General features: G+C 44.2%; 1 protein-coding gene across 1 annotated transcript in view; it reads left to right on the top strand.

Moving 5' to 3' along the window:
• Positions 1-15,290, top strand: part of LOC120022010 (CUB and sushi domain-containing protein 3-like) — an 803,421-nt gene that overhangs the window by 179,877 nt on the left and 608,254 nt on the right. The window contains exon 3 of the mRNA XM_038965812.1: positions 13,528-13,640. Within this exon, the coding sequence (XP_038821740.1) occupies positions 13,528-13,640 (113 nt within the window). The remainder of the gene's footprint in view (positions 1-13,527; positions 13,641-15,290) is intronic.

Below are 15,290 nucleotides of genomic sequence, written 5' to 3' on the forward strand. Positions count from 1 at the left end.
CAGTCGCTAGAGGCCTTAGAAACCAGTCTCTAGAGGCCTTAGAAACCAGTCTCTAGAGGCCTTAGAAACCAGTCTCTAGAGGCCTTAGAAACCTTAGAAACCAGTCTCTAGAGGCCTTAGAAACCAGTCTCTAGAGGCCTTAGAAACCAGTCTCTAGAGGCCTTAGAAACCTTAGAAACCAGTCTCTAGAGGCCTTAGAAACCAGTCTCTAGAGGCCTTAGAAACCAGTCTCTAGAAACCTTAGAAACCAGTCTTTAGAGGCCTTAGAAACCAGTCTCTAGAGACCTTAGAAACCAGTCTCTAGAGGTCTTAGAAACCAGTCTCTAGAGGCCTTAGAAACCAGTCTCTAGAGGCCTTAGAAACCAGTCTCTAGGGGCCTTAGAATCCAGTCTCTAGAGGCCTTAGAATCCAGTCTCTAGAGGTCTTAGAAACCAGTCTCTAGAGGCCTTAGAAACCAGTCTCTAGAGGCCTTAGAAACCAGTCTCTAGAGGCCTTAGAATCCAGTCTCTAGAGGCCTTAGAAACCAGTCTCTGGAGGCCTTAGAAACCAGTCTCTAGAGGCCTTAGAAACCAGTCTCTAGAGGCCTTAGAAACCAGTCTCTAGAGGCCTTAGAAACCAGTCGCTAGAGGCCTTAGAAACCAGTCTCTAGAGGCCTTAGAAACCAGTCTCTAGAGGCCTTAGAAACCAGTCTCTAGAGGCCTTAGAAACCTTAGAAACCAGTCTCTAGAGGCCTTAGAAACCAGTCTCTAGAGGCCTTAGAAACCAGTCTCTAGAGGCCTTAGAAACCTTAGAAACCAGTCTCTAGAGGCCTTAGAAACCAGTCTCTAGAGGCCTTAGAAACCAGTCTCTAGAGGCCTTAGAAACCAGTCTCTAGAGGCCTTAGAAACCCGTCTCTAGAGGCCTTAGAAACCAGTCTCTAGAGGCCTTAGAATCCAGTCTCTAGAGGCCTTAGAAACCAGTCTCTAGAGGCCTTAGAAACCAGTCTCTAGAGGCCTTAGAAACCAGTCTCTAGAGGCCTTAGAAACCAGTCTCTAGAGGCCTTAGAATCCAGTCTCTAGAGGCCTTAGAAACCAGTCTCTGGAGGCCTTAGAAACCAGTCTCTAGAGGCCTTAGAAACCAGTCTCTAGAGGCCTTAGAAACCAGTCTCTAGAGGCCTTAGAAACCAGTCGCTAGAGGCCTTAGAAACCTTAGAAACCAATCCCTAGAGGCCTTAGAAACCAGTCTCTAGAGGCCTTAGAAACCAGTCTCTAGAGGCCTTAGAAACCAGTCTCTAGAGGCCTTAGAAACCAGTCTCTAGAGGCCTTAGAAACCAGCCTCTAGAGGCCTTAGAAACCAGTCTCTAGAGGCCTTCGAAACCAGTCTCTAGAGGCCTTAGAAACCAGTCGCTAGAAGCCTTAGAAACCTTAGAAACCAGTCTCTAGAGGCCTTAGAAACCAGTCTCTAAAGGCCTTAGAAACCCGTCTCTAGAGGCCTTAGAAACCAGTCTCTAGAGGCCTTAGAATCCTTAGAAACCAATCTCTAGAGGCCTTAGAAACCAGTCTCTAGAGGCCTTAGAAACCAGTCTCTAGAGGCCTTAGAAACCAGTCTCTAGAGGCCTTAGAAACCAGTCTCAAGAGGCCTTAGAAACCAGTCTCAAGAGGCCTTAGAAACCAGTCTCTAGAGGCCTTAGAAACCAGTCTCTAGAGGCCTTAGAAACCTTAGAAACCAGTCTCTAGAGGCCTTAGAAACCAGTCTCTAGAGGCCTTAGAAACCAGTCGCTAGAGGCCTTAGAAACCAGTCTCTAGAGGCCTTAGAAACCAGTCTCTAGAGGCCTTAGAAACCAGTCTCTAGAGGCCTTAGAATCCAGTCTCTAGAGGCCTTAGAAACCAGTCTCTGGAGGCCTTAGAAACCAGTCTCTAGAGGCCTTAGAAACCAGTCTCTAGAGGCCTTAGAAACCAGTCTCTAGAGGCCTTAGAAACCAGTCGCTAGAGGCCTTAGAAACCTTAGAAACCAATCCCTAGAGGCCTTAGAAACCAGTCTCTAGAGGTCTTAGAAACCAGTCTCTAGAGGCCTTCGAAACCAGTCTCTAGAGGCCTTCGAAACCAGTCTCTAGAGGCCTTAGAAACCAGTCTCTAGAGGCCTTAGAAACCAGTCTCTAGAGGCCTTAGAAGCCAGTCGCTAGAGGCCTTAGAAACCAGTCTCTAGAGGCCTTCGAAACCAGTCTCTAGAGGCCTTAGAAACCAGTCTCTAGAAACCTTAGAAACCTTAGAAACCAGTCTCTAGAGGCCTTAGAAACCAGTCTCTAGAGGCCTTAGAAACCAGTCTCTAGAGGCCTTAGAAACCAGTCTCTAGAGGCCTTAGAAACCAGTCTCTAGAGGCCTTAGTTTAAGTGTGTTTATGCCTCTTGAACCTTTTGCAGTTTTTTATTACTGAATTTGCACAAGCTACTTGGACAACGGTTTTTGGTTTGTGTGAGTGCATGACACAGATTAGGTCATAGTGTTTTTTAGTGGTCCCCACGCTATACTTCCTGGATTCCTCAACCATTTCCTTTCTGTCACAGTCATTTAAAAGATGTCAAATCACATCTAAATTACGTGGTGAAAATAACTCTGGTTGGGATGTTTCAAAGCTCAGTATTTGAAGCAAAGTGAGCGCTATGCTTGAATGACTGCAAGCAGCAGGAACCAACTACGCAGACTATAAGATTTATGGCGCGGTTTCGCCCACAAGAGGGATTGCATCTTTTGGTGGCAACCAAGACATCATCTGTTTTCATTTACCGAGACACTCAGTAAGACAGATAGGTAGGTGGATATTCATATTTAAAGGTAATGTTTCACATGACAACATGTTTGCAGCAACATTAGAAGAAGAGGGAGATGTATGGTTATGTTCCTGGGTTCCCTCCTTAATGGCACTCTATCCCCTATATTATAGTGCACTACTTTAAACAAGTGCCCATAAGGCTCTGGTCAGACATAGTGCACTATGTAGCGAATAGGGTGTCATTTGGGGCATAAGCTGGAGTGGTGTCCTAATAATAATAATAATAATTTGATGGGTGCTTATATTTGTCCTATTTCACACATGTATAAATATTTTAAATAATACGCATGTGTGAATTGGAAATGAGTGCTTTTTGCATATCCCAACTCTCCCTGAGATTCCTTCAGAGAGTGAGGTCAAAGCCAGGGTCCCTGGAGAAATGAATGTTTAGTGCGATTACGTTTGCGTTTGTATTTATTTTGAAGTTGAAGTGAAACTGCCTGGTGAATTTGCAGTGTGTATATTGAGTCTGCAGTCTTCAGGTCTGCTGGTTTTACTGTTGGAGATAAGGATTTATTTTCTTCGAGAGAAAATCACTTTCTAGAGACAATAATACACAGAAAACAAAACAACCACAAGATATCATCAAGCATTTAGGGCAGTGGTTTTGTGTCTTGAGCTCTAATCCAAAGACAAAGAAGACCGTTTTTCAGAAGTAGCAGATTAAAGGTACTGTATTAGAACTGTGTCGGGGGTGAGTAGTACTTCCCAATCAAAACCAACCAATAAAAGAACATGCACACACACACACAGACGCACACACACAGGCGCACACACACCCATGCACACACACACACACATGCACACACACAAACTTTGCAAACTTTTTTGAATATTAAAACAGAAAAATGCAAGGGGGATATTTGCCCTATTTTCCATGTATGTTAAATTCTTTTTTAGATGATAAACAACAATGGGAATATACAAGTTATAGTCTGTCCATAGACAAAAATAAATCATGGCAGATTCTCACTTGGGGATGTTCTCCTCTGCGGGTGCCTTCAGAACAATTTGTTTAAAATAAAAACGAACTAAAAAGAAAACAAAAGGAGGACAGAAAAACAAGTCATTGAATGCAATTGGAGGTAATTGTTTTCAATCGGGAACTTTTTTTGCTCATTTTATATTTATTTTTTACCGTTATTTTACCAGGTAAGTTGACTGAGAACACATTCTCATTTGCAGCAACGACCTGGGGAATAGTTACAGGGGAGAGGAGGGGGATGAATGAGCCAATTGTAAACTGGGGATTATTAGGTGACCATGATGGTTTGAGGGCCAGATTGGGAATTTAGCCAGGACACCGGGGTTAACACCCCTACTCTTACGATAAGTGCCATGGGATCTTTAATGACCTCAGAGAGTCAGGACACCCGTTTAACGTCCCATCCGAAAGACGGCACCCTATACAGGACAGTGTCCCCAATCACTGCCCTGGGGCATTGGGATATTGTTTAGACCAGAGGAAAGAGTGCCTCCTACTGGCCCTCCAACACCACTTCCAGCAGCATCTGGTCTCCCATCCAGGGACTGACCAGGACCAACCCTGCTTAGCTTCAGAAGCAAGCCAGCAGTGCTATGCAGGGTGGTATGCTGCTGGCATATAATGATGAACCGATGCATAAACATGTTTTTTCATTCAATATTATTTGAAAACACGTTGATGCGTCACAGTGTGGTGTGTCTAATAGAGGTGCTTACTTTGCTCACCACGATGTAGCTTCATGAATTGCTTGCGTATGGCCTCTTGATTAAGAATGTGCCTTCTTAATGACCTTTAGGGGTCAATTTACTTGTAATGTACAGTTTGTTCGAGGGCTGTGAGGCCAGTTGTCGCTCTAACGAAACAAATTGGTCTCAAAAACAACAGTTTTGGGCCGTTGGAGAGTCAAAGCAATTTGTTTTGCCTCAATGGAATGGAAGCAAGAGTGTTTTCCCCCGCGCATAACAATGTTGAATCAATAGGCGGTTATTAAGGGATGCTTGTTGTCTCATTAGCCCAGACCTTTGCTCTGTTTTGTGATTGTGATGGACCTAGCCTAGCTGTTGACCATAACGAGGGGAAATTGGCAGGTCCAGAGGATTAGGCATTACGAAAAATATTGTGATACAGAACCAGACCCTGGTATCTGTTTTCGCTCGCTCCTCTTCGTTACACCTGAGAGTCGTCTAAAAAAAATCACTCAGCTCAGGAATTTAATTGAAGTCATGTGTCAATAAACTCACATCACTGAGTTGTACCTCCAGATGCATCTCTGTTTGTTTGCTACTAATGAAAGGAGAGAAAAGCCCAGCTGAATGAGCTGAGACCAGACTCCTCACATCATCTCAGACTGCGGAGGGGGGCTATATTGGGGAAAATCAAGTGATACGACTACGTGTTGCGCTCTAAGGTATTGCTGGTAAAGTGTAAATACGTTTTTTTTAAACTTCTGCTTATTCAGTGCGTAATGTTATTTCAGCCACTCTGCAGCCGGTTCTGTCTCTGACAATCTGCCTGAAACAGATAGAGGGGAGTGGTGATCTGAACAGTCTGGCTGATCTTCCAGTCTATCTCCCCTCCGGAAACCTTAAGCACTAGTGACAGCCCTACTACTCTCTGTGTCTCTATCCAATGTATTGAGGAGAATGTGAGCATTCATCACAAAATGGTACAGTGAGCAGACCTGCAATGGTAAGTAGTAGCAGCCAGCATGCCACACACTGTTTTACATGGAGTGTTATTATTCCTCCTCTGTTTGTGTGAGAAAGCTACTTTCATTGAAGGGTTGAGATGAGGGATGGAGGGAGACAATAGTGATCATAAAAATAGACTGGAGTATGGGTCAGTGAGTGAGTGAGTACATTTATGGAATGACCAGATTAAAGGGAGGGGTGCATATGGTGACACAGCATTAGAATTATGAGTGTAATTGTAATGGTGTGGTTTATCGTTTCATGGTCACAGGATCACTTCTCAGCGTGTTCTCAGCACGTTAAAATGTGATTTTCTTCTTATTAATCTGAATATTCTGAGGCCTACTTTTGGAAACCCCCCTTCTATACAGGTGTTATTATGATGTGTCAGCAAGGTGGCTTTTAAATATGAGAGTGCATCTTGAGCTTATGGGTAATTGTGTTTAAGGTCTCATGTACCCTGCCAAGGCTCCCTGTCTATCCAACTTGAACCTTTGATAGCTCCACTAGGAAGAGAGCAATATGAGCAGTATGGTTCTGGCTGATGGGCGCTGAAGGTACGGAGGGTAGATGTACTCGTTCTAACTCGCATAGCAGTTAAAAAAGGCATCCACGACCAAGGGAATACGCATGCAAACTCTCAGTGAAGGAAGCTGTGCACGTGTGTGTGCGTGTGTGCGTGTGTGCGTGCGTGTGTGTGTGTGTGTGCATGTGTGTGTGTGTGTGCGTGCGTGCGTGCGTGCGTGCGTGCGTGCGTGCGTGCGTGCGTGCATGTGTGTGTGTGTGTGTGTGTGCGTGCGTGCGTGCATGTGTGTTTGTGTGTGTGCGTGCATGTGTGTGTGCGTGCGTGCGTGCGAGCAGGGCGCCAGAGAGGCATGGTAGAGAAGGAGCTGAATGCATTGTCATGTGTGTCTCCACCCAAGCAGATGTAAACCACAAACCGTCCCTGGATCCCTGACAACTCAGTGTACCAATAAACATGCATCTGTACTGTATAACCCAGAACAACAGTGATTAGTCCTGTTGAGTGTTCTGCTCTTTTCCACATTATACAGCCAGCTATACAGTGCTAGTTATTGTCCTTTTATGTAATTGTCATAATGGTCGTTGATCTGTGTACTGTAAGCCTGGCCAAGGAAATTGAATAGTATTTTGAGTAGGTTACAGGACGTTGTATTTGACTTGATTTGTAATGGCTCTTGAAGGTTGTAAACATCAAAGCCTAGTGAAAGTCTGTGATCCAGGCTGAATACATTTCAGACACATGGCAGGTCCCACATCGCATGGATAGCTGTTTAACATATTGGCTAACCATATCATATGATGTGTGTGTGTGAGTTTTAGCCTGTGCGTGCGTACCTGTGTGTGTGGGTGTGCAAGGGTGCATGTGTGTGCGTGTGTGTGTGTGTGCATGTGTCTACGTGCATTTGTGAGCACGTATGGATGTGTGCCTGCTTCAAAATCTAATTTTATTTGTCACATACATGTGTTTAGCAGATGTTATTGCGCGTGTAGCGAAATGCGTGTGTTTCTAGCTCTAACAGTGCAGTATCTAACAATTTCACAACAATACATACAAATCTACAGTAAAGGAATTAAGAATATATAAATATTTGGGAGAGCAGTAGAATAGTACAGTAGAATAGTATAGAATACTGTATATATGAGATGAGTGATGCAAAATATGTAAACAATTTAAAAGTTCCATTATTGTGTGTTGCATTATTAAAGTGGCCAGTGATTCCAAGTCTATGTATATACAGTGGTTCCTCCTTCAAAAGTTGCGAGCTTGCACAGTGGGACTTAGAGGTACCCAGGGTCACGGCGTCATTGCTCCAGACCACCACAAGGGGGAGGTAGAGCACTCATTATGCACTTGGGTCCCAAGGTTTTAATATGACACACCTACTCATTCCAGGATTTTTCTTTATTTTTACTAATTTCTACATTGTAGAATAATGGTGAAGACATCACAACTGTGAAATCAGTTGAAATCAAATTCTTATTTACAACGACAGCCTACTCCTCCCTCCCCATCGGGAGATTGAACCCCATTCTCCCATCCGCAAGACACAGGGATTCTTTAGCTAAATAGCCCAGTACTGTACTGCCGACCGTCACGTTGTACAGCGCCATATTTTACATTCCATCCTAACAGAAACCCAGAGGGTTTTTCGTTTTTTATGGAATAGATGTACCATAATATTAATCAAATGAATTAAGCAAGTACCAGTCAAAGTTTGGACACACCTACTCATTCCAGGATTTGTCTATATTTTTACTATTTTCTACATTGTAGAATAATAGTGAAGACATCACATCTATGAAGTAACACATATGGAATAAGTTAAGAACAAATTCTTATTTACAAGGACAGCCTAATCCTTCCTCCCGGTCAGGGAATTGAACCACGGTCTCCCGCGTGCCTGCAATATGGAAGAATATCGAATGCTTCTCAAAGATACCCTCTAGTGGTCAAATTAGCACTAACTCGCATTAACAGAAAAAATGGCTGACAATTAAATGACGTGCCACAGAATGCAGTATGACGCAACTTTTAAAGGAGAAACCACTGTAGGACAGCAGCCTCTAATGTGCTAGTGATAGCTTTTTAACAGTATTTAACAGTCTGATGGCCTTGAGATAGAAGCTGTTTTTAAGTCTCTCTGTCCCAGCTTTGATGCACCTGTACTGACCTCACCTTCTAGATGATAGCTGGGTGAACAGGCAGTGGCTTGGGTGGTTGTTGTCCTTGATGATCTTTTTGGCCTTCCTGTGACATCGGGTGCTGCAGGTGTCTTGGAGGGCAGGTAGTTTGCTAGGTGGTGATACAGCCCAAAAGGATGCTCTCAATTGTGCAAATGTATAGGTTTGTGAGGGTTTTAGGTGACAAGCCACATTTCTTCAGCCTCCTGAGGTTGAAGAGGACTTAAGTTCCTGTATGTTATCACAATCACACCATGAGTCGTTAATAATGAAACATACAACCCCGCCCTTCTTCTTCCGGAGATATATTTATTCCTGTCTGTGCGATGAACTGAGAACCCAACTGGCTGGCCGGACTCAGACAGTATATCCCTAGAGTGCCCTGTGAAACAGAGTATGTTACAATCCCTGATGTCTCTCTGGAAAGAAATTCTCGCCCTGAGCTCGTCAACTTTATTATCCAGTAACTAAACATTAGCGAGTAATATACTCAGAAGCGGTGGGTGGTGTGCGCGCCTCCTAAATCAGACTAGAAGACCACTCCGAGTACCTCTCCTCCGGCCTCTGGAATCAGTTCAATTGCCCTGGGGGGTACAAACAAAGGATCCGATTCAGAAAAGTCGTATTCCTTATCGTAATGCTGGTAGTGCTGGTGAGTTACTGCCGCTCTGATATTCAATAGTTCTTCCCTGCTTTATGTAATAACACAAAACCATTTCTAGGCTAATAATGTAAGAAAGAACACATAAGAAAACAAAATACTGCAAAGTTTCCTGAGAGCTAGAAGCACGGCATCCCTCTCTGTTGGCGCCATTTTATTTTACTTTGTGCATGCGTGTGTGTGTGTGTGTGTGTGTGTGTGTGTGTGTGTGTGTGTGTGTGTGTGTGTGTGTGTGTGTGTGTGTGTGTGTGTGTGTGTGTGTGTGTGTGTGTGTGTGTGTGTGTGTGAGACACAGTGGTGGGAAGCCTCCTAGGGTTGGGAAGCTCCCGAGGGTTAGGACGCTTGTGTGAGAGCAGCAGATACCTCATTAAGACAGTAGCTGAGTGAATGTGTACCACCCAGTCTCACAAATCCCTCTCTTTTCCCCTGCTTTACAAAGATAATGACAGAAATTAATCCGTTGTGAGGAATTGTTGTCCCTCAAACGCTTTTTGAAGATATTGCACTTAAAGCAGACATTATCAAGGTGTTGGGTTTTTACTCCACACTCACAACTCACTTGGATTGGTATTTTTGTTCAAATATAGAGGATAATCTGTCACACTTAAGCACAGTGTGTTGCTGTCTCTATGCTTGGTAGTCTTATTGAGATTCTACAGTATGTTACTGGCTCTATGCTTGGTAGTGTTATTGAGATTCTACAGTATGTTACTGTGTCTATGATTGGTAGTCTTATTGAGACTCTACAGTATATTACGGTCTCTATGCTTGGTAGTGTTATTGAGATTCTACAGTATGTTACTGTGTCTATGATTGGTAGTCTTATTGAGACTCTACAGTATATTACGGTCTCTATGCTTGGTAGTGTTATTGAGATTCTACAGTATGTTACTGTGTCTATGCTTGGTAGTGTTATTGAGATTTTACAGTATGTTACTGTGTCTATGATTGGTTGTCTTATTGAGATTCTACAGTATGTTACTGGCTCTATGCTTGGTAGTTTTATTGAGATTCTACAGTATGTTACTGGCTCTATGCTTGGTAGTCTTATTGAGATTATACTGTCAGATATAAAAATATATATATGAAAAACATATTTGTAATGAACCTGTGGCCATCAAATGATCAAAGAAATTGGCAAATGACACTGTATGTATTGTCACGTCTGCTCCCGCTCTTCCCCCCTCTGGCGCTAGAGGGCGCCAGGCTGCCCTGCATCACTCACCCCTATCATCTGTTACGCACGCCTGCCTCCCCTCGTCACGCGTTTCAGCGATATTGGACTCACCTGGACTCACTTATCATCTGTTTATTTCCTCCCCTATATTTGTCAGTTCCCAGCTCTGTTCCCCGCTACTGCATTGATCGTTTTTTGTCTGTATTATTAGTTTGCTGACGCTGTTCCTGTCTCGTTCCATGTCCGTTCTTTATTAAATGTTTTACTTCCCGTACCTGCTTCGTCTCTCCAGCGTCATTCCATGTGACAGAATGCAGCAGCCACCATACGAAGCATCGGGGAGTACTCCTGGCGTTTCCTGGCGTTCCAGTTGGTATGGTGACATCGGCTCTGGGTCACCGCCGATGGAACCGGGGGTGCCTAGCCAGCTTGTTGGGCTTCCATGCCCTAGCTGGCTTGAGAGGTTCCCTTGCCCCGGTTGGCTCAGATGACGCCCATCCCACATTGGGCCTCAGCCGGATTGTCAGGTCTTGTTCGCCCAGCCGGTCCAGGTGTTTTTTTTTTTGCTTTTTGTTTTGTTTGGTGACGTCGGGGATGATTCCGCCGCCGATGGAACCGGGGGTGCCTAAGCCAGCCCGTTGGGCGTCCACGCCCTGGCTGGCTCGAAAGGTTTTGTTTCCTCGATTGGCTCGGCAGGTTTCCATCCCACGTCACGCTCTGCTGGATAGTCGTGCTCCCTCTCTGCAGCAGGATCGACGGGCGTCTTGCTTCAGCCAGATGTTAGGCTCCAATGCCTCAGCCGGCTCGCCAGGCTCTCACGCTCCTGCCGGTTCATTGGGCTCCCACGCCCCAACCGGCTTGCCCAGCGCCCATGTCTCAGCCGGTTCGCCCAGGTGGGACGCCGGGTGGCGCGTCTAGGCCTAGGCGGGGGGGGGGGGGGGGGGGGGTACTGTTACTTCTGCTCCCGCTCTTCCCCCCTCTGGAGCTAGAGGACCCCAGGCTGCCCTGCATCACTCACTCCTATCATCTATTACGCACACCTGCCTTCCCTCGTCACGCGCATCAGCGATATTGGACTCACCTGGACTCACTTATCATCTGTTTATTTCCTCCCCTCTATTTGTCAGTTCCCTTGCTCTGTTCCCCGCTGCTGCATTGATCGTTTTTTGTCTGTATTATTAGTTTGCTGACGCTGTTCCTGTCTCGTTACATGTCCGTTCTTTATTAAATGTTTGACTCCCTGGACCTGCTTCGACTCTCCAGCGTCATTCCATGTGACATGTATGTTAATATGCATTACATTGTAAAATCTGTGGCTAGTTATCCATTTGTGAGCCAATGGTGGGTGGAGAGAAACCTTGAGAGAGAGAGGGAAATAGGAGGGAGAAAGAAGGATGGGAGGGGGAGAGGGGGGGAGAGAGCAAGAGAGAGATGAATTGTTTGTTGAAGACAGTATGTGCAGAATAAAAGGTACTTACTCTCTTCTCGCTCAAGTTCTTTGAAGCCGACGACAAGTTGAAAGGTTGATCATATTAAAGGGATACTCTGTGATCTCCTGGGGCGGTTATGCAAAAGCTTTTATAAATATTTCACTCACTCTATTCTAGTTTATTAGCATAGCCAATAGGATCTCTGTACGCGTGACGCAATTTGAAGTACACACACACTCCTCTGTTAATATTCAGTGTTTAATTATTCAGAACTTTTTGATATTGATCTGGTTGTTTCTCCCTACGAGATTAACATGAAGACCAGTTGGCAGTGGGTTTTCACTGCTACTTGCATCGTGCCATTTCTAGTACCTTATCAAAATGGCTTTTGAACTAAGCACATTTTTTTGCGGCGACACCTACTTTGATACGCAACTTAACAGAGGCTTTTATCCAATGCAGCTTAAGTTACAGTTTTGTGAGTACATACATTTATGCAGTGAGTTTCAACACTATTGGGACAGTGACACATTGTTTGTTGTTTTGGCTCTGTTCTCCAGCACGTTGGATTTGAAATGGTACAATGACTATGAGGTTAAAGTGCAGACTGTCAGCTTTAACTTGAGCTGTAATTTCTAAAACGGTTCACCCGATATGGATGAAAATACCCTCAAATTAAAGCTGACAGTCTGCACTTTAACCTCGTAGTCATTGTACCATTTCAAATCTAACGTGCTGGAGTTTTCCTTTTGGAGTTCACTGTCTGTGTAAGCCAGGGCCGTGGGTGCAATTCCTGCATGGCTCATACACACATACTAGACTGTGTGTACTCTACATGGCATGGCTAACACCCATCTTTATCAAGCGGAGCCACACGGCACCTTCTAACACATAGTCATGTGGATTTGAATTTAGCCTTAAGGAGAAGCAGGAGTCTTTGCATTGCTAATGGTAGCAGTGGGCTTCTGGAGGCCTGCGGGGCAAAAGTCAACCCATATCTGGGTTTGGAGGTTTCTGGTACGTACTGTACATTGTGCCTGACTTTCAATGATCCTGTTGACACGCAATCTCAGAAAGTGCTAAATGTGGACTACTTTTTTCTGGTTCAGTGATTTACCCTCCAATGCAATTTCATGTCTAATGCATATAAAGTGTTGTTTTCACTCTATTGACAGAGCGTATCACCACTAGTCTTTGCTATTGCTCTCAGCTATCTACTTCCTTTGCTGATCTAGAATGTATCATATCTTAGTTTTAACCCATGGTATAGCCTGCATATAGCCTGTAGGATCGTAATTTGATCACCCTGTTGCAGGAGAACTTTCCCGCAATGTAGGACATTTTAAACTTGTAGTCTATTTGAGTTTGAAAAAGGCTTCTGAAGTTTGTAATTTCCACTTTGAAATTTTAGACTTGATTTTCCCTTACGCAAAATGTATCAACCCCTACAAAAATGTTCATACATTTTTTTATCCACATAATAATTCTAATTTTCTGTTGCTGCAGGATTATTTCCCTGCTGTAGCAAATTGCCTCAAATGAATATCCTACAGTACATCTGTATGGTCTCTATTGATGTGTATATTTTCCCCACCTCTCTTCACAGTATGGCTTTTTGAAATCACTTTATTGAAACAAACTCCAGCCAACGAAATGTTAATAGCCTACCAAGAGCTAGTGTAGCCCATAAATAAGCCTGAGCTCGTGTACATTTGAAATGTTATAACGATCTTTACTTTGAAATGGGGCCGTAGAATCAATATGTTCTCCCTCCACATGACGGTGATATATTCACTACTACTCAGCGCTCTACTCCTGGCTCCAGAGATCACACTGTAACTCCACTGTGCTATTTTAGCTGAATGACAACATTGGGCTGACTGGTTGGTGAGACTTGCCAGGCTGCTACTGGTTGTCTATGTACATCTTCACATCATTCTGATTGGGGTATGTTATTGGTTCATAGTATCCTATTGGCCGTTCTCACTGGTGTCTGTGTGCTATTTAGTTAATAGTGTCTCCAGCTAATTCTGATTGGTGTATTGCATGATGTCTCCTTTTACTTATAGGTTAACAGGATTCTCAATCCCTCCACCAGTCACGAGCACGGGGTCCGTCTTCTCCCTGCGTCTTACCAGTGACTTTGCTGTGAGCGCTCACGGCTTTAAATTATACTATGAAGGTAAGTCTCTTCTCCTATCCCCTCTCATTGTTTCTGTTGTTGATCTCTTGTATTCGCTCATAAAATGAACAGCAGAGAGACTCCTGTTGGATGGGACGGCTTCTGATCCAGCTGCTGGTTCTGATACTTTGTTCTGATCTGTCGGAGTGTTTTATTATTAGAGTTAAACTGTCTGTGTGAGATCCCACTTAGACCAGCTGTTCTCTAAGGTCCTCATCAGTCCACATCAAACCAAAAGTTATCAAAACCAGACACTGTAAGGGTCCTACTGGACTAGACAGACATACTGTACTAGACAGACATACTGGACTATACAGACATACTGTACTAGACAGACAGACTGGACTACACAGACAGACTGGACTATACAGACATACTGGACTATACAGACATACTGGACTAGACAGACAGACTGGACTACACAGACATACTGGACTATACAGACATACTGGACTAGACAGACATACTGGACTATACAGACATACTGGACTAGACAGACATACTGGACTACACAGACATACTGGACTAGACAGACATACTGGACTAGACAGACATACTGGACTAGACAGACATACTGGACTATACAGACATACTGGACTAGACAGACATACTGGACTAGACAGACATACTGGACTAGACAGACAGACTGGACTACACATACATACTGGACTAGACATATTGGACTATACAGACAGACTGGACATGCAAGGATCTACAGAAAGACAAAAATGGTTTAGAAACTCTACTCAACCTACCACCCTCCCCTCCCTTACCACCCTCTACCACCCTTCTCATCTCTACCACCCTTCTCTCCCTTACTACCCTCTACCACCCTTCTCATCTCTACCACCCTCCTCTCATCTACCACCCCCATCTCTTCTACCACCCTCCTCTCATCTACCACCCTCATCTCTTCTACCACCCTCCTCTCATCTACCACCCCCATCTACCACCCTCCTCTCCTTCACCACCCTCCTCTCATCAACCACCCTCCTCTCTTCTACCACCCTCCTCACCTCTACTACCCTCATCTACCACCCTCCACCCTACTCACCTCTGCCAATCTTTCAGATTTTGTTTAGGAACTCAGTCGGGGTTTCAATAGTAGAATAAACCAGGTGCAATTTATACATTTGGTTCTGCATCAGAAGATTTTCTGTGGTTTTGTCAGTCACTGACAGTCCTTCAATTAGCCTGTGTCACTCTCACTCAGATATCATATTAAAAACTGCAAACATTTCTCTCCACCCTATTATGGCAAAATGTGTAGAATTGCAGCAAACTTCCTTTCAAACTGCACTATTTTCTTTACGCCCCATAGCAACATTTTCTTTACGCCCCATAGCAACATTTTCTTTACGCCCCATAGTAACATTTTCTTTACGCCCCATAGCAACATTTTCTTTACGCCCCATAGCAACATTTTCTTTACGCCCCATAGCAACATTTTCTTTACGCCCCATAGCAACATTTTCTTTACGCCCCATAGCAACATTTTCTTTACGCCCCATAGCAACATTTTCTTTACGCCCCATAGCAACATTTTCTTTACGCCCCATAGCAACATTTTCTTTACGCCACATAGCAACATTTTCTTTACGCCACATAGCAACATTTTCTGTCAAGAGGGGAGAAAACCAGATGTCACTT

Source organism: Salvelinus namaycush, chromosome 27, assembly GCF_016432855.1.
Source record: "Salvelinus namaycush isolate Seneca chromosome 27, SaNama_1.0, whole genome shotgun sequence".
Taxonomy (NCBI): Eukaryota; Metazoa; Chordata; class Actinopteri; order Salmoniformes; family Salmonidae; genus Salvelinus; species Salvelinus namaycush.